This window comes from Ursus maritimus, unplaced genomic scaffold (assembly GCF_017311325.1).
Source record: "Ursus maritimus isolate PB19 unplaced genomic scaffold, ASM1731132v1 scaffold_15, whole genome shotgun sequence".
Classification (NCBI taxonomy): domain Eukaryota; kingdom Metazoa; phylum Chordata; class Mammalia; order Carnivora; family Ursidae; genus Ursus; species Ursus maritimus.
Window position 1 is genome coordinate 62,548,343 of NW_024423897.1, and position 19,053 is coordinate 62,567,395.

General features: G+C 58.5%; 1 protein-coding gene across 2 annotated transcripts in view; it reads left to right on the forward strand.

The window, feature by feature from the left end:
* LPCAT1 (lysophosphatidylcholine acyltransferase 1) overlaps positions 1-18,852 on the forward strand; it is a 45,073-nt gene extending 26,221 nt beyond the window's left edge. For both annotated transcript variants that reach the window (XM_040630574.1, XM_040630575.1), the window contains 11 exons: positions 1,221-1,333; positions 2,448-2,508; positions 2,774-2,832; positions 4,865-4,899; positions 6,120-6,174; positions 8,338-8,420; positions 11,593-11,718; positions 12,285-12,438; positions 13,496-13,594; positions 15,133-15,271; positions 16,738-18,852. In XM_040630574.1, coding sequence (XP_040486508.1) covers positions 1,221-1,333; positions 2,448-2,508; positions 2,774-2,832; positions 4,865-4,899; positions 6,120-6,174; positions 8,338-8,420; positions 11,593-11,718; positions 12,285-12,438; positions 13,496-13,594; positions 15,133-15,271; positions 16,738-16,922 — 1,109 coding nt within the window. In that variant the 3' untranslated portion in view covers positions 16,923-18,852. The remainder of the gene's footprint in view (positions 1-1,220; positions 1,334-2,447; positions 2,509-2,773; positions 2,833-4,864; positions 4,900-6,119; positions 6,175-8,337; positions 8,421-11,592; positions 11,719-12,284; positions 12,439-13,495; positions 13,595-15,132; positions 15,272-16,737) is intronic.
* The last annotated feature ends 201 nt before the right edge of the window (positions 18,853-19,053 follow it).

Consider the following 19,053-nt stretch of genomic DNA (forward strand, 5'->3'; position numbering starts at 1 on the left):
TTTGAGTCCTGTGGACGTGACTAGATAGAATTTTCTTCTTTTTTTGTTAAATGAATTTTCTCTTTGCCTTTTGGAAAACCCCTCAGAAAGAAGAGTCACAACACGTTACTGCTTACGAGTAGTTAGAACTCTCAGAGCAGAAGTCCGAAGCTGCTGCTGGGCCCAGCGGGGACGTGTCTCACCGCCACGGGGATGCCTGGCTGCCGTGGCCGCCCACTTGTCCTTCCCAGGAGAGGACACCCTTCCTGAGGACGGTTGTCGTGTCAGTTTGGGGTTTCTCTTCTAAGAAGGGCTCCCCACCTTCAGATCCTCTTTCGAGAGAACCCGCGTGCTGGTTCAGCTCTGGTCGCGGGAGCACTGACCTGCCACCCCAGCAGGGCCGTGGGCCCCCTGTGCCGAGCTGGTTAGGGCTGCAGCCATGTGAGTGTCCTGGGGCGCCCCCGACAGAGGGCCACACGCTGGGCAGCTGAAGACAACAGACACTGATTCTCTCACTGTCCTGGGGGCCGGAAGTCCAGAATCAAGGTGTGAGCAGGGCAGCTTCTGAGGGAGAGGCCATGCCAGGCCTCCGTGGCCTCTGGCGCTTCTCCACCGTCCCTGGTGTCCCGTGGCTATGGTCACGTCCCTCTAGTCTTGGCCTCTGCCGTCCTGTGGACTTCTCCCTGCGTGCACGTCCGTGTCTCCCCCTCCTTGAGAGGACACTGGGCATGGGTCGGGGCCCACTCTACGCCAGTACCACGTCATCTTAACTGGATCGCGTCTGCAGGCGCCCGATTTCCACGTAAAATCACAGTCCTGGGTACCTGGGGTCAGCACGTAGCCTGTGTCTTCGAGGGAGACAGGTCTGGCCGCAACAGGCTGGTGGGGTGGAAGCCATGCACCTCGGGCCCTTGTGACTCTGGAGCCTTGAACCGCCCCCTCCCCGTCCTGTTAGCACAGAGCAGGGGTCGGCCTTACTCTCTCCGCTTTCTCCTGCCTTACAGGCTGTGGACACCAGTGGTGTTACTCCAGGTTGTGCAGGTTGTGGGGCTTCAGGCCATCGTGTGAGGGAGCTTTGGATCCCTCGTGATCAGGCCTTGACCCGCGCCCGCTCTCGGGGACCGTGCTGCCCTTGGGGCGTATCTGGGGGCTCGCCTCTGCCCCTGGGCAGCACCCCGCCCCCCAGTCCTGCTGTGGCAGAAGTGTGTGTCCCCACACGAACGCCCGTCCTTCCCTCCCAGCTCTGATAAAGTACATCCAGCCGGTGTTCGTGTCCCGGTCGGACCAGGACTCCCGCAGGAAGACCGTGGAGGAGATCAGGAGACGCGCGCAGTCGCATGGCAAGTGGCCGCAGGTAACGCAGTCCCGCGTGTGCTTTGAGCTGCTTTATTCCAGAAGATGTGAACCTAGAGACGGGGGCCTCCCCTGGGGGCGAGTTCGTTTTGCTTCATTTTATGTTTGATGAGTGTGTGATTTCAAGCCTGTGCTGAGTGTCAGGTACTTTGGGGCCTGAAATTTTAAAATTTTAAGAAATGAGGAGGCAATTCTCACGTGTCTCTCCAGTTCCCAAAGCATCTTGACTGAAATGACTGTGTTCGTCAGTCCCTGCCCACGGGGCTGGCACAGTCTCACGTCTGAAGAGCGCACCAGTCCGTAAGGCGTCACCGTCTGCTCCTGAAAACCCTGGGCGGAGCTTGCCCGCGTGTGCCCGGCTCCCGAGGGAGCGCCAGGAAGGCCTGGCGCGGGCAGCGGGGCGGCGGTCTCGGCCGATGTGAGCTGTGTGTCTTAGCCGAGCTTGCCGGGCTGGCACTCCCGGGACCGTCTGGGTTCCGCTGCCCAGAGAGCGTGGGGGGGCCGGACTGCCGGGCACCCACGCCTGCGGGCAGCCCCTCGGGGGCCAAGACGTCCAGGGTGCCTGGCTGCTGCCCCCCATCTGGGAACAGCCGCACGGGCTGTAGCGTCTAGTGTGAGGGAGAGTCTAGTTTGTGTCGTGTTGCCGAGGTCAGCGTGAGGCAGAGTACTTTGGGAGTCCCGTGGGGGAGGTGTCGAACCGCTGCTTCGGCCGTGTTTCCGGTTGCTGCCCGGCTGAGGCTCGGCTCCAGCCCTGGTCCCGATTCCTTCAGCCGAGGACCGTCCGCCGAGCCCTCCTCCGTGGACCTTTGTCCCGCTTTGCCCCTGGGGGGGCCTGCTGCGTGCCGACGTGCGTCCAGGCAGGGTAGCTGTGCCTCACGGCGGCCGTGATCGCCCCCATACACGCTCTAAGGAGGCGTGTGCTGTTTGCATGTTTGCGTGGCTTCCAGATTTGGTAGAACTTACACTTAGGAAATCCGCACGTGCCTCCATCCTGCATCTACACTGTGTAGACCCAGTACAATTAAAGCATTTCCCGTACGTCAGCGGTGGAGCAGATAGACCGTATTCTGGGTTATGTTCCTTTAAGGCTGATGTTTTTTTCTTTTCATTCCAAGATAATGATTTTTCCAGAAGGAACATGTACCAACAGGACCTGCCTAATTACCTTCAAGCCTGGTATGTAGTTTTCTTAAATTCTTTGTTTTTCTTCTTGAGCAAGCGGGATAGACACTCCTGGGTCCGTTCCCTGGGGGGCAGGGCTGCGAGCCTGCGGTTTTCCCTGACGTGACACGGCCAGCATCCATGTCAAGGAAACCTTCCAGACGGCTGATGACCATTCACAAGGGAGGGGTGGCAGAACACATTTTCTGCAGGACCAGCATGAGAAGTGCCGGCGGAGGAGCCCTGCCCTTGAAATAAGACGACACCCCTTTCCCTGCAGGTGCCTTTATCCCTGGAGTTCCTGTCCAGCCCGTGGTTCTGCGATACCCGAATAAACTAGTAAGTGTGTCTTCCTGGGATTACGGTGAGTTGCCTGGGAATGAGAATTCCGGGTCATTTCTAGTCAATCCCGTGATTCCAGGATAGCGCCAGTGTTCATGCGTGAAGGCCCGTTGTCACAGGTCACAAAGCGGGGCCGTGCTGACTGGTCCTGACAGGTTCATGTGAGCCGCCCCCCCACGTCCTCTGCAGGCTTTGCTCCCTGTTCACCTGGGACACAGTAACATTAAGAAAATTTGAGTTCTGAAAGGCCGGGGGCAGTGGGAGAGAGAAGAACTAAGTGGCTCTGTGTTGAGTTTGCCTTTGTCTCACACCTTGCCTCCGTGCGGACGTCTTCGCTTGTTCTGTCAGAGCAAAGTAAGAGGGGGGGGCGTTTGGAGCTCAGAGCGCCTGGGTGATCCTGACGGACCCCAGCTCAGGGGAGGCAGGAAGGCCGGATGAAGCCTGCTCAGCCCACGCGGCCTCTGCTTCCGCATCTGTCAAAGCAGCCGCAGCTGTCCCTCCCCCCAACGGCCCTGTGGACGTGCCGCACGCGTCGGCTCGGGAGGCCGCACTCCCCAGGGCAGGCACCGAGCTCCCGTAGGTGCTGTTCGGTGCCGGCTACATCGCACTCCTCCGTGACCCCCGTGACCCCCTCCAGGTGGACGTCCTTGCAGCTGGATGGGCAGCGGGCTCTCAGCCCCGAGACTGGTCCACAGGGACTTGTGTCCGTGGACCCGCCTGGGTGCGGGTGCACTGGACCGTTTCTTGACGGAGGGCACACAGGGTGGATTTGTTCATTTGTTCATCGCACTGAGCTTTCTCCACGTCACAGTGTGTCTTTGTGACGACACAAAAGAAAATCAGTCGCAGCACGGGGGGAGTCTGGAGTCGCTAGCCTAGATGGTGGCAGAATTACGTGTGACTCTGTGGCTTGAGGGGCTGGCGCCCCTGCTTCTGGGCCAGTCCCTGTGCCTACAAGTGCAGACGGCACCAAAGAGGTTCTCCAAGTGGCCCGTCAGTAAATGTCGGTCGGAACCAGCAGCCACACGAACTGACAGATTGAAGGGTTCTCAGAGTGCACGCCTGAAGCTCTGAGGAGCTGCGTGCTTTAGCCAGCGTCCGAGAGTCAGGGCATTGTCAGTGTGTGGAATTCTGGACTTTCTGTTGTTTTAAGCTTGCTTCATAACCTGTTTCAAGCAAGTTGCCTTTACTGGGTCTTCTGGAAGCATTCAGCCTAGCTGTCAGAGAAGCAGCATGGCTGCTTTGCACACTCGGCCCGTGGGTCCGTGTCACGTCCTGCTTCCCAGTTTCAGGAAGAACCACCGCTAACAGCTTTGCGCACGGGCCGTCGGGGGGAGGAGCGGCCAAGGGCCAGGCTGGGGGCCGGGGAAGCCCCTGTGGTGGGTGGCTTTTCAGGATCCCCCGGGAAGCGAGCAGGTGGGTGTCAGGACTTGAGAAGAAAGCAGCTGTCTTGGGGTACTGGTGTCAGGGTAGAAACGGGGTGTGTGTCCGAGTCCCCACCGAAGTGGTTGGCTGAGCAGCTGAGACTGAGGATGGGGCATGTCCCCACATTCGGGGCCCTGGGCACGTGCAGGGCCCCGCAGGGGTTTCCTCTGCTCCCTCCCAAGCCTGGGCTCATCTGCTGGGCGTCTCTCGGAATGAGCGTCCTGTGGGAAGTGATGGTGATGCCACGGCGGGTGTCGCGGGAGCTGCTCACAGAGAGCGGCCCCCGTGCTGTGGACTGGTGTTGGCAGGGACATGTTGAACACGGGGGAGGGCAGAAAACAGAACGGGGGTGGCATCTCAGGTGGCGGTCAGAATCGCCAACCTCGGAGCCGTGGGAGGAGAGGTGTGTGTCGGGGTGGCCTGGCGGCGATAGGCACCCACCTGCTTCCTTGTCCCAGAGTGGACTTGGGAGGAAGAGGGGCACCAGCATCTCTGGGGTCAGAGGTGGGCCAGGTCGAGGGCCAGGACAGAGGGCAGGCTCACATGGGGACTCCGGGTGCCTGATTTCCAGCTGTGATTCATTTTGCTCCTTTCTTGCCCCCAGGACACCATCACGTGGACATGGCAAGGACCCGGAGCGTAAGTCAGACACCGTACTTTCTTGTGTGTCCTGTCCTGCTGGGAAAGCACAGGGGCCACTCAAGTGACTGCCCTGCATTCTGGTTACTTTTGCCAATGTGGAAACCCTGAACGCATAACCCACTGCTGTCTGACAGCCGTCAGGTTCTGCCCACTGTGAAAACTAAGTGTGCAGACCTGGCCTGTTCTCACACTCCTGGATTCCAGGACCTGAGTTAATGGTCTTCAAGTCCAAGGGGAAGGTGACTGTGAGTGCTCTTTCCTTCCCAAGGGTGCCTGTTGGCTCCGTGGCCGCCGTCCCGTCCGCACCCCACAGCTCTTGGAGAAGGAAGGGGAGCTGTAGGGACGGCCCTCCGCTCAAACAGCTACGCGGGGAGGCACAGGGTTTCAGGAGAGCAGGCGTCCGTGGTGCCAGCGTTTGACCTGGTGTTTGGTAGCAGAAGGGTCGGTGGTGGGGCCAGGCAGAGCCCCCCCAAGGCCCGCGGACAAAGCATTTGGAACAGATGCTGGGGAGGTGCCCTGAGGGGCAGCATAGGTGGGCGGCGGTGTTCGCATTGCCGAGGCCAGAGTGTGGACGGTGGATGGTGAGAAGCAAGGAGGAACCTGGGAGAAGGGTGGGAAGGGGCTCCTTTGGGCCCTGGTGGCCAGGCTTGGGGCTGACAGTGATGGGGTAGAAGTCAGGTGTGGACAAAAACAGCTAGAGGACAGTTGTCCACTGCGGGGAAGAGCAATGGCCCAAGGACAGGAGACTCCACATGGCTCCCCATTTCCAACTTCTGCAAAGCAAAGGGTGGTGATGCCGGTTCTGAGGTCAGGAGGTCTGGGGCCGGCCTTGTGGAGGGCATGGCTTAAGGCCTGTTGAGTCTGCATTGCCTGGGGACAGCCAGGTCCGGGACAGTGTCATGTAGAGGAGGTTTCCTGAGCCAGAGGACACACTTGGGAAACCGGGGCCTGCTGGGCAAAGGAGAGCTGCAGGAGTGGGTGCATTTGGTAGGGACAGTGAGGAAGCCTGGCTGGTCGAGCGGCCCCTCCTTGTCACAGTGTTGTAAGGCTCGGCTTTCGGCACGGGGGGAGGCCGAGTGGCCCCCGGGGGACCCCGTGGTCGTGGGGGGGGGGGGGGGGGGGGGTTGGAGAGTTTGCTCCAGAATTGAAAGTAACTTAAGTACATGACACTGAGAAGCTTTTAACCAATGCTGTCGATCTGTTTGTTCGTTTCCAAGGTTGAAAATCCTGTGGCTCACGCTGTGTCAGTTTCACAACCGAGTGGAGATCGAGGTTTGTAGAGATGCGGTGTTGACCGGCTGGTGTGGGCCTGTAAAGATGCAGGGTCAGGGTGCTGTGGGGCTGTGTCTGGGCGGGACGGGGTTCCGTGGCTGTCGCGTCACGTGGTGCTGCTGCAGCCTGTGCCGTCCAGCCGGAGGCGCTGTCTGCAGCTCGGTGTTACGCTGGCAGTCTGTGCGGATACAATGTTACCCTGGCGTCTACAGGTGACACTGTGTTGTCTGTAGGATACAGTGTGACTCAGCAGTTTGTCGGCTTCAGCGTGGACACGGTGTTACATGGTGTAACGCTGTCGTGCCCACGGATGTGGTGTTGTGTTGGCGTCTGTACAAGGACAACATGATGTTATTTGTGTGGACGTGCGTGTCTGCAGATGCAGTGTGCTGTGGGCTCTCTGGAGAGCCAGCGTCGGTGTCCACACGGACACGGTGCTCCGCAGTCTCACGTTGCCGTCTGTACAGATACGACACTGTGTCATCTGTCTTGCTCTGAAGTCTTCCCACTTCTCTTTGCTCCTTGGGTACTTCCCAGTGGTTTTTCGTTAGTCACATCGTGTCTCTTGCATGATTTTGCAAGAATCAGATGGGTTTTTAAAAATCAACAAGGAAGTTAAACGCTTCTTTTGTTATGGTTAGCGTAGCTTAATTAAAGGCATTTAAATTGGCACATGTGCAACAAATTATGTTTCGGCATTTTTACGTGACACTGATGCTGCAGAATTGATACGGCAGAGCTGTCGTCTGTCATTCTCTGTTCAATCCGCGGTCAGATCACATAGCCCGCCTCCAGCTTTCGGCTCGCTGGATGTCCCGAAGCCGTGACACCCATTCTCTCCGCTAATAAATAGCACTTTCGTGTAGCCTGTACGTTTTATCTAAGTGGGTGAGGAATAGAGTCTCCTTTCTTAAAAAGGGAATCGTCGGCTACCCTGCCACTGAAAAGGGAGCCCGAACACAGGGGAAAGGGTCGAATGAGGCAATTTGCTACCTTCTGATAAAAGTTGTGGAGTTGCCCTGAATTTACAAATGAGCCTGGATTTCAGCCAGGCTCCAGGTTTTTCACTTCTGTACAACATAAGCCACTTAATTACAACACACTGAGCCCAACGGTCCCTGGCCCGAGTCCGAGGGTGGCAGGCCGTCTGCCTAGAACGTTACATGGGGCTCGTTTGCGGGTGGCCGGGAAGCAGCTTTGCAGCAGGGCTCAGGGGAGGACGCCCCCCCTTGTGCACTTCCCTATTTCAGGCCGCATTTCCAGTTTTCAGAGTTGTTGGGGTTTTTTTGCAATTTTATTTATTTATTTGTCAGAGAGCACAAGCAGGGGGAGCGGCAGGCAGAGGGAGAAGCAGGCTCCCAGTGAGCAGGGAGCCCAACCTGGGGCTTGATCCCAGGACCCTGGGATCATGACCTGAGCCAAAGGCAGATGCTTAACTGACTGAGCCACCCAGGCGCCCCCACAGTTTTCAGAGTTTAAGGGAAACTGTGACTTTTTGAATTCACCCCACGTGTCCACACGCGTGCTGTGCTGGCAGGTGCCAGTGCGGTGCGTGGTACCCACAGGCGTGGGGGGTGCCTGAATCACACGGTGGGAACTGATAGGGCTTCAGGGTGTCCCCGTGTTGTTACTGATCTGTGTGAAGGGAAAAGGGCTCAGTGATGTTGGCTTTTCCGCACAGCGCACTTGGCAGCGGACTGTGGGACTTACTTAAAACGCTGTGTAAGCGTCGCTCACGCAAAGACCCACGTTCATGGGGTGATTCATGATAATCGCAGAATGCGCTGGACGTCAAATCTAGTTGTCTCTTTCTCGTGTGGAAACAATGTCGTGTTATCCCCAACGCAGGCGGAGACTTTTAGAAAGGGGAGCACACGTCCTTCTTTTGCATCGGAAGAGTAAGCTTCCGTGTGAAATTAGAAACACGGGGTTCCCGGGCAAGCAGGGGCGCCTGTCTCAGGGGAGTGGGCGCTCCTGAGAAATCCTGGGCTGTGTCCACACACACACACGTATGCGTGCGTCTGTGTGCGCGTACACTGTGACCAGTTTGAAGGTGGTTCTAACGGAAGCTGCTTTGATAGATCTCGATTGTGTCGAACTCATAACTGTGGCTGGGTGGGCTCGTGATGTGCGTGGAAGTAACGCAGCCTTCTCTGTGCCCAGTTTCTCCCCGTGTACAGCCCTTCGGAGGAGGAGAAGAAGGACCCCGCGTTGTACGCCAGCAACGTCCGACGCGTCATGGCCGAGTGAGTGCTCCCCTTCCTGCCGTGGCAGAGCCGGAGTCAGCTGGACTCCCCCCCCCGCCCCGGGAGCCCTCGCAGTGTTAGGGTGCCTGTTCAACGGCTGGTTCCTTCTCTCATGGCACAAGACACAGTCAGTGGCGTTCGGAAACGGGTGTTTGCAGAAGCGAATGAGGGAGTGCTGACCGTGCGTGTGCACAGAGGGAGCGCTCGGCCCCTGTGTGCCCCCGGGCTCTGCCGGGTCCTGCTCCCGGATCTGCGTCATCGTGGCTTCATTCGTGAGTGTCACCCGTGTGGGCGGGAACCAGTCACCACGGTGCCGGCTCTGTGCCCCCGATGGCGACGGGCAGCAGCGCCTGGACGCCCGCGGGGTCTGGCTGGCCGATTGTCCGCCCATCTTCACGATGTTCATCTGCTCGTGTGCTGTTTGCCGCGTTCTTACTCCGTCTTCCAGATTCAGTGTGGGAACTAGACACTTAATCTCCTAAGATACCGTGACTAATTCCACGACGAGCGTGCATGCTGTTGGGAAGATTCTCGCTTCCTGACTCCACACCGTTCCCGGCTGTCTTGGATGGGGTGACATCCCCGCGCGTCTTCCCACCCTCACCCGCCATGTCCCATCTTCTCTCTCCTCCTCTCCTGCTCCCAGGCAGCAGGGCCCTCACTGTGTTTGGCCACCGCGGTGCAGGGAGGGGGTCTCCACGGCTCCACGGGCGTCCCCTCTGGAGGTTCGTGTGGCCCTGGAGGGGTTTTCCTAGGCGCTGTGGCAGAGCTGGCATGACCGAGGTGTGACACAAGCCCCATCCCCTCACTGTGTGCACATCAGACCCCCGAGTTCATGGATTCTGTGAGATGGTACTAAGCAAAATCGTAACCTCAACATAGGTAAATTAAAACCCTGTGGGGTGTTGACTTTGTCCGCACGCCCCTCAGGAAGGTAGGCGCTAGGGACAGGGTCCAGTCCGCACGCCCCTCAGGAAGGTAGGCGCTAGGGACAGGGTCCAGTCGGGCACCCACTCGCTAGAATTCATCTCCCGCTGGCTCGTGGAATCCCGCGCCGGGACGCGTGGAGAGCAGAGTTGGCCATCAGGGTGCACTTGACTCTCAGTTTGGGGGAAGTCAGGGTGTTCAGCCTCTCGGTAAAGAAATAATCTCCGTGGAATCGAAGGTCTGACAGGTTAGGTGTCAATTTTTTTAGTTCACATTCGAATAAATTAGTTAATAGTGTTTAAATATATATATATCATATACTGTAAGTAGAAGAGAAGTATCATACATCAAATGGAAAAGGGCAGAGAAGCCACTGGGCCTCGCCCTGCCCCAGCTGCCACGAGAGGACCCAGAAACGTGGAAGTGGGTTGTCGCCTTCCTGGTCCTTAGACCCACTGAGAATGGGCCAGGTCCTGGTGAGCATCGCAGGCAGCCCCTGAGCACGCCTGCTCCCTCCTTGCGGGATAACCCAAGATGCTCCTGGTAATCCTAGTTTCTGTCCCCACACGCTCATACCTCAGTTCGCCAGGGGGGATTGTGATAGCTGTGGAAGAAAGACTTCGCAGCCCCTGCTCCTAGCCACGATGGCACGGTATCGTCATGGCAATGAGGAACTACTCTGGAGATGATTCAAAGCCCATTCGGTTATTGGGGGAGGGGGCTTAGTTTTAAATACTTAGCAAATTTTCTACTATTGTGTTTCCTTTAATAGAAGAAGGTCATTTTCCATGAAATCTGATGCAGTTCTTTAGAACAGCTGAGCTCTGACTTCGGGGCACCTCCAGCCCTGATGAAAGCGGCCCCCGGTCACCCGTAAGACGAGTTGAGCTTCCGAATTAGACGCCCGGTGGGGTGGTGTCCTCGAAGGCACCAGCTGCATACTTGCTTCCTGGCAGGGTGGAAACCACAGTGATGCCCAGCTCACTGCAAAGCTTGGGGGAGACCCAGGTTCCACGTAATTGGACTTTGGGGTCCACTAGTAAGCATTCATGTTTAGTGCCAGATGTGGACTTGAAACGTTGTCTTTCTGTGCGTGTCAGCGTTCAGGGTACTTGTCCCCTGGTGGCTTCCGGTACAGGTGTCTGCGTGGAAGGGGGCTTTCGTGGGCTTGCGTGAGAACTCTGGTCCCGCAGGGCTCTGGGGCGAGCACCTGGGGCAAGGGCTGTAGCCATAGGGGCCACGCGCCCCTGCTTGGACCCCCATCGCCTCCCCCCTCCTTCCCCCAGTTTCCTTGCCGTCCTTCTGTCCTGCACGGGCCCTGCCCAGATGCCCCTTCACAGGGAGGGACACAGAGCAGACGGGGGAGATGGCTTCTCCTGTCTGTGAACAGCCTGGGGAGACGAAGCCTGTCCTCTTCCACGTGTCCAGACCTGGGGGAGTTTTCAGGGTGTCCCCCCCCCCCACGAGGCCTTCCCGGCTTTATCTCGTGGAACCCGGGCTGCAGGGAGGGCTTCTGCTGTCTCCTGAGGCTTTCTCTGCTATAGTGGCTGGAGACGGCCTTGCTGGGCCCACAGGAGCCGAAGGGACAGAACTCCACTCAGGGCTGCGTGACGAGCCCCTGCGGGCTCGAGAACAGGTCACCTGCTCGGCTCACGGCTTCGCAGATTCGTGTGATTTAGTCCAGTTTTTAAAAGTTGTAGATGTTGGCTTCGTTCTGATGCTGGACGGGTCCTCCTGCTTCTGGAGTTCTTTCTTCACCCCGAGCAGACTCACCGGGGCTTTCGGGAGCGAAGCCGCCCATCTCCCACGGCTGCTCCGCGGGAGCCTTCCACGTTCTTGGGAAGCTTGTTCCTTCCATGGCGTGCACGTCCACCCTGGACACCACCTGTATTCATAGCAAATTCTTAACTCAGACAAGTTTTATGGGGGCCACAAAATTAGCACACAGACACCTCAGCAAAACCATGACTTGCAGATAAGCCTCATGGGCCCCAGAGGGAGGGGTCACCGACCCCAAATGCACGTCCTCACACATGAGCCACGGTGTGCCTCAGACGCACAGGGTCTCAGTGGGACGTGGGACGGGTGCCACTGCTGCATGAACCTGGTCAGGAGCCACGGGGCAGGGGGGAGTGGGGCTTCTGTTACTCGGATGCCACTCGCTCTCTCCCTGGTCACCCTGAGCCGTCCTCCTCGCTCCGCTGCTCTGGGGGTGCTTGACCGGGGTGCCCCCCTCTCTTTGCAGGGCCCTGGGCATCTCCGTAACCGACTACACATTTGAGGACTGCCAGCTGGCCCTGGCGGAAGGACAGCTCCGTCTCCCTGCGGACACCTGCCTTCTAGAATTTGCCAGGCTGGTGAGGGGCCTGGGGTGAGTGTGGCGCTTTTTGTTCCTCGAGCCCCTTCCTCAGCGCTAGCGGGGTTCTCTGAGGAGCGGGGAGGGTTCTGAAGAGCACTGCCGAGATGCTTTTTCTAAGGAAGCTTCCAGAAGCTTCTGTCAGGCCCTCCCAGGGGCTCCCACCCCTGCCGTTGTTGGTGACCAAGCTGGAGATCGCAGTGGGCACTGAGGGCCAGCTGGGCCTTCAAGCAGATAAAGGTGCTTGTGCTCAGGGCTTTGTGGGAGCTCTCCGAGTATCGAGTCTAGTCCATGCACAGGTGTCTCACAGCCCTCGGTGCTCAGCACAGCGGTCCCCACCGGCGGTCACACCCACCCGCCCGGGGGCGTCCACACAGCCAACGGGGCGTCACTCCCGTGTAGACACTGCGGCAGAGTACATGGTGTGCCCTCAGGTTATTAGAGCACCTTTGTTGGTGATGGACTTGCTGCTCGCTCTAGAAGTAATTTTAATACTTTGCTGAGTCTCGTTACTGTGAATCTCCTGTTTTTAGCATTCTGTGATTTTAACGAAAACTATGTTTCCGTCTTTTTCTGTGTAGGTTAAAACCAGAAACACTCGAGAAAGATCTGGATAAATATTCCGAAAGCGCCAAGATGCAGAGGGGAGGAAAGCTGGGTCTCCCCGAGTTTGCAGAGTACCTGGGCGTCCCCGTCTCAGACACCCTGGAGGACATGTTCTCCCTGTTCGATGAGGTGGGGCCATCGCCCTGGGAGGGGTTTCGTGGGAAAACCTCCAGCTTTCCGATGCATATTGTTTTCGTTAGAAGCAGTTTGGGGATTTGGGAAGTAGAGGGGGAAATGGCCCCTCCTCGCCCGACCAGCCCACCCTGTCACTTGGGTATTTTCTCCCGTGCTTTTTAAACGCACGTAGAAGTTTGACATTTAAGTTGACATTTGCTGATAAACCTGTAGTTTGGGGTTTTAAATGGGATTGCGAAAAAGCCTGATAATATCAAAGTGTGCCCTCCTCCGGAAATCCAGAATTTCTAGGTAGTGCGCCTCTTTCCCAACCATCAGCATACAGGGTCACCATCGGCCTTCCACGCCGTGCGTGGGGACTGTCCCCGTGCAGCGCTCCACGCGCCTCCGCCCACCACGCTCCTAATCACCCATCGTGTCTGGACGAGGAGTCCGTGTTTGCCAGTGCAGCCCTGGACATGGGTGGCCCTGCAGGGCGTGGGGGGTGGGAGACAGCTGCCGGGAGCCTCCCTCCGCCCCAGCTCCACCTCGGGTCGGCCCCCCGGCTCGTCCCACCCACTCCATAGCCAGCTTGTCGGAAGCAGCAGCCTGTCCGTGCTGACCCCCAGGGTCACTGAGGACCTGCTGTGTGGATCTCAGTGAGTGTCCAGCCGGCCAGACCTGGGCATTCAGGCCACGGCAGCTCGGACCCACCTTCCTTCTGCACGCTCACTGCTCTGCCACAAGCGACTGGGTTCTCAGAACACAAGCGTGCCCCTTGCTGCGTGTGTGCTGGGGTTTTCCTCGAGGGAAAGCCTCAGCAGGTGATGGCCATCATGTGGCATGAGCTTGCTTAAGCTCCAGGCGCCGGTCTCCTAGACTCTGGAAGTCACTCATAAGGGCCTGAACAGTGTGTGGTGTGGTCACCTTGCAAAAGCCAGTGGGTTATGGATGTTCTTCCAAAATACTCATTTCCTGGAGGCCGATAAGATCCAGCACGAGGGTTCAGACCCAGCTCCCCCCACCTGTGGCCGGGGCCGAGCTATCCCCTGAGGGCGTGTCTCTTTCCCAGAGCGGAGACGGCAGGATGGACCCTCGGGAGTACGTGGTTGCCCTGTCTGTCGTCTGCCGGCCGGCCCAGACTCTGGACACCATCCAGCTGGCGTTCAAGGCAAGTGTGGCATTTACGTGAGTTTAATTTGTAGGGACAGTGAGACCCGGGGTCACGCCAGGCCTGTCCTACATCTTCACAGCCCCTTCTTACACGGGCAGACTTACTCTGCGCCTGACTACTATTTTCACAGAAGCTCGTATCAGCCACTGTTCGTACAAATGCCCCCAAACCTCCCGGATCAGTTTCTGCCTGCAGTTTGTAATGCACATTCGTAAGAAGAGCACAGGGTAGGGTCTTCGTGAGTTCCAGGGTCCCCGGACAGGGCTGGCGGGTGCCCCACGCCAAGTGCTGTAACACATCCATCCTGTGCAGCCCCCTACCTGTCAGTTCTCCCAACGCAACCTCTTCATCAGCCCGTTGACTTAGGGTGCGAAGGAGCTGCCTGCCCAGAGCCGAGCCATTCATCCCTGCTGCAGGGATTGTGGGAGTCTGGGAGATACCCATAATGGGGTCCCCGCTCACCTGCAGATTCACCTGACTGGCTTCACCAGGACACTGTCAGCTAGGATAGAGCTGGGCTGGCATTATTCACCTAGAAACAGTTTGTCAAGGTCTCAGAATGGGTACTTCTTGCGGGGGCAACTCACATTAGCCAGATTCATGAGAACCTGATGTGTAAGCCAAGCAGCTGCTTGTCTCTCACTGCTTGGAGAATGACCCCAGCAGACCCTCCCCGTAGCATGACTGAAACCCGCTCGGTGTACAGTGCCCTGTATGAGAATTAACTGGGTGACATTGATATTTGGGGGCCTGACCTGCCTCTTCCAGCCTGAGCAGGCTAGCTCGGAGGACCCTAGGCCTGCACCTGGCTTGTGGCCCCTCTGCTGCGCCTGCCTTCAGCACACCCCATTTTGATGGACCCCAACCTGGGGCAGCTTCTCTGCTGCCAGCTTGTAGAGTCTGGTGTGAGAATAATGGCCGTGCTTGGCTTGCTCTCAGAACATGGAGCTGACTATTCTCCAGGCCGCATCACCGAGGCTCCTGCCTGAGGGGCAGGCTTACCGGGCTGCGGAAGGAGGGGGAGCCAAGGAGAGGATGACAATCCCCCCCCCCAAGCCCATGCTGCTGGGCCTGCCTGACAGCCTTTCCCAGCAGGGGGACCACACCGTGGTTCATGGCACTAATCCTTCGGTGCCTTTCTCTCGGTCCCATGCCGGAACCAAAGCAGAAGCTGTTGGAAAGAGGGTCCATGGGTCAACCACCTCCTAAAGGTCCTAAAGGTCAAGCAAGGTGGCGGCTCGTTCATGTCATTGAGCAGAAGCCCACGAGCCCCCACGTGTGCCAGCAAGCCCAGGGTGCCGGCTCCGTCCCTGACCCAGGGGACACACACTGCTGCCCGGAGCCCCCTCTAGTGGGAGGGCAGGCTGTGCACACAGACCTCAGTTCCCCGTGGGGGTCAGCTTGTGAGCGGAGCTCTGGCTGTTCTGAACCGGTGGGGTCAGGGCCTGCTCGAGAGCTGGGAACCCCGTGAGCAGGAGAAACGGGACGCCTGCACGGTTGGGGGGTCATGGGGTGACGCCGGGCTCTGCCTGCAGATGTACGGGTCACAGGATGGCGACATCGATGAGGACACCCTGTCCAGCATCCTCAAGACTGCCTTAGGAGTGGCAGAGCTCAGTGTGACCAGCCTTTTCCAGGCCATCGACCAGGAGGGGACGGGGAGGATCACATTCGGTGAGTGGCCCAGGCACGGGGGAGGAGGGCCCCGTTGTACGGGGGTGTGCCCAGGAGGTGGGGCACGGGGACGAAGTGGAAGCAGTGCCCATGCGTGCTCACCAGGACACGGTGTTGTCTTGTGCAGCACAAAGGTCCCAGAAGGAAGATTCTCCCCCAAGCCCAGCAGGGACTATTAGGGGATTTTGAGTCTGATTTGTGTGGGGTTGACGAGAGCCAGATCAGAAGCCCAAGCTTGGACCCCAGACCACGCCGTCCCCGGGGCTGTAGACAGTGTGTGCTGAGGCTGGGCCGTGGCAGCCCACGGGGGTCCGTGATCTGGGTCCTCCGTGGAAGCGAAGAGCTGGCCCCATCAGCACTGACCGCTGCGGGCGTGACCTCGCAGGGGGCGGTGGGGGGGCTCATCACTTTTACCCACATGAATTGGGACAGCTAAGATCCTCAGGGACTCAGACCTGAAACCCACTTGCTGGCTGAGGGGAAGGGGTCTGGGGCAGCAGGATCCCTGGAAGGCAGCCCCCCTCAGCGGGCCCGCCAGTGTGCACATTTGGAAGTGAATGTATGCTCGCTAAAAAAAAGTAGACATTTGCTCAGGAAAGGTCATTGTTCATGTCTTGTTTGGACGTTTGCATCCAAATGTCAGACACGAGTGTGCTTGTTGATTTAGCGTGTGTGTGTGTGTGTCCTCCTGCACGAAGAGTAGACCCTGTGTCCTGGTGCGTTCGGATGGTGAGGGGGGGTCGCTCACAGTGAGCACTGACCGACTGCAGACATTTTCCAGTAAGTCATTCTGTGTCCCCCGGAGGAGCCCGGGCGGTGTTCCTGGGGGTCTGTGGTCCCCCACACCAGGCCCATGAGTGTCTCCCAGCTCTTGGAGGGCACTCTGCACCCCGGGACTGGGTCCGGGGCTGTTGGGAGATGCACAGGCTCTGAGCCACTCGGGCCCTGTGACCAGCTCGGACCGTGGCCTGTCTCCCACGCACGTGCGCGTGGTCTCCAGAGCGTGGCCGCATCCCTCGACAGCACCTGCCGTGCAGAGTATCAGGTCCTCCGTGACACTTTGTCCTGTCCCCAGAGCAGATCCTCTGATGAACACGTCTCCCTCACGCATACAGAGTACCGGGAACACACCGCTGAATCCAAAATTGTGTTTTCTGTAGACTTCCCCCAAACAAGAATAGCCAAAAGGACACAGTGGCCAGCTCTGCTATGTGCGACGGAGATCCTGCCCCCTCCCCTCCTTCCTCTCCTCCTCCCCATTCCCCTCCCTTCTGCCTCCCTCCTCCTCCTGCCCTTCTCCCCCCACCCCTTCCCTCCCCCACCCGCTCCCTCTCCCTGCCCCTCTCCGCTGGGGATTCCAGCCCTACTGGAAGGGTGTGAGGTGGTGGCCCATGCAGGCCCAGGGACAGGAGCCCCCAGATTCCAGACGTCTGCCCCCTGGTAACCCAGTGCCTCTGTCTTTCCAGCTGACTTCTGCAGGTTTGCGGAAATGTTCCCCAACTTCGCAGAGGAGTACCTGTACCCCAAGCAGACACATTCGGACAGCTGCGCACAGACGCCCCCCACTCCAACCCCCAACGGCTTCTGTGCGGACTTCAGCCCTGAAAACGCGGATGCTAGAAGGAAACCGTTCCGTAAGAAACTGGACTAGGACAGAAGGTTCTGGAGAGATGAGGCCTCTCTGCGGCCCTGTCACCACCCGCCTCCACCTGGCCGTGAGCCTGTTCACGGTGACACGGCCGGGCCTCGCTCTCCCGCGTGTGCTGTGCATGTACTGGCCTCGGGCCCGAGTTCTGCGACACCCGGGGTCGTTCTGCCCCTGTTCTTTTGTGGAGAGCCCTGCGTGAGGGCGGGCCTGTGCCTGAGCCGCGAGGCTGTGTGGGCCCCGGGGGCTGTCCCTCCCGCGACACCTGGGCTGGGGCCCCAGCTATGGCCGAGTCACCTGGACTGTCCCGGGTTCACTTCCCGTGGTCTTTCCTCACGTCTCCACTGGAGTCTGTGCTTGGCGGCTTGCGCGGGTAGACGGGCCTTCACATGCACACGCGACACGCGTGAGACCAAGAGGTGTCCCGTGCGTTTTGATTCCAGCACAAATTCTCTGCCAACCTCTGTGGGATCACCGTTTGGCAGAGCACGGTCTGATTTTTAAACATTTCTATATTTGTGGAAACTCATGAGTATTTTATAAACTTCATTTAGATACTTCAGGAAGCATTCAGCATTTTTAAAAAAGAAGAAAAAATTGTTTTCTACTTCATTTTTCCTTTGAGGGCCAGAGGATATTTATTTATAGGCCCTTTTTTGATAGAATCCGAGGCTGTCTGGGGCTTTGACTTAAATCTCTTTCTGGCCTCTCTCTACCAGGTACATTCCACGTCTGGGTCCGCCACACGCACCCGGCCCAGACGCCTTTTTGCTTCTTTAATCCTTTCCAAATCCCCCTCTTTTTTATAAACATTACCAGCTTGGTATTTCTGTTCAGCGTAACGGAACGTACTCCAGCACAGCGCAGGTCCGCCGGGCGCTGGCGAGGTGCGTGAGTCAGGCGGGAGGCGCAGCGGGACGGCCCTGGCCTGTCTGCTGAGCCTCCCGGAGGCTGACGCCCGGGCGGACGGGCAGGGCCTGGTGGAGGCTGGCTGGCGCCCCGGCGCGTCCAGTGACGGCGCCTGCCCGTGGCCTCCCCGCACCGCGGCACGAGGCCGGCACCCAGGGCGCAGGGAAGGCGCTGGGGCCGCGGTGGCGTCAGAGGCGAGGAGCAGAGCGTCCGCACACAGGAAAGGGACGCGGTGACGTTGCCGCTCCTGGCGCTGAGCTCAGCCCCCAGCGTCGCGTCCTCCCTGCACGGTGAGAGGTCCGCTCTTAAAGCACAAGGACCACGGCTTCTAGTCCGGTCTGTGGCAAAGCCTCGGGTTTGCCTGGGGAAGGAAATTCTTCTGAATTTCTAAAGGGGTTGGATTTTGCACTTGGGCGTCTCCACAGAAAGCGACCGCCAGGGCCGCCAGAAAAAACATTTCCTGACTTCCCGAGGTGTGCCCGCTGTGCGTTTCCAGCAGCGGCCGGAGCGAGGGGAAGGCCCAGCCTCCGTTCCGCCCGCCAGCAAGGCAGGGCCGGCCGGGCGCCAGTGGTGCGGGGTCCGCACGCTCGCAGCCCGGACGCAGCCGTCGTAGCTCGCCGTCACCCACCTTCAACGGCAGAATGCATAAAAATTCATCTTTAGAGAACGTACGCGTGACCAATGAAGGAGGTACATGAACGAGATTCCGAGGGAAGGGACCCTGGCTCGGCTCCCGCCTCTGCGTCTGTGGATGAAGGGCTTTTTGAATGAAATGCCGCTGTGCATTTTCAGGAAAAAATCTCTGATAAGCAGACTTGGAATGGAGGTTTGTTCCTCCTGACCTTCTCCGTAGTGACTTCGCGTCAGTGGCATTCAGAACTGTGAATGTATATAGTTTCGGAGTGAAATCCCTTCGTGTGAGGTGGGGGCAGAAGGGGCCCCACGGGGACCGGGAGTCCAGGGTGGGCGCCGTGGAACAGCTCTGCATTGCCAATGGAATGAATAAAACATGGTCGTACCCACCTGACAATGACGTGTGTTGTGTGGCTTTTTATTAGACAGACAGCAGGGGCGCCCGGGGGGCTCCGTCAGGGAAGCGCCTCACTCTTGATCTCAGCTCAGGTCTTGACCTCAGGGTCGGGAGCCCCGAGTTGGGCTCGCTGCTGGGTGTGGAGCCTACTTAAAAAAATAAAGTCAAAAAGAAAAGAAAGAAAACAGCAGGCATCTC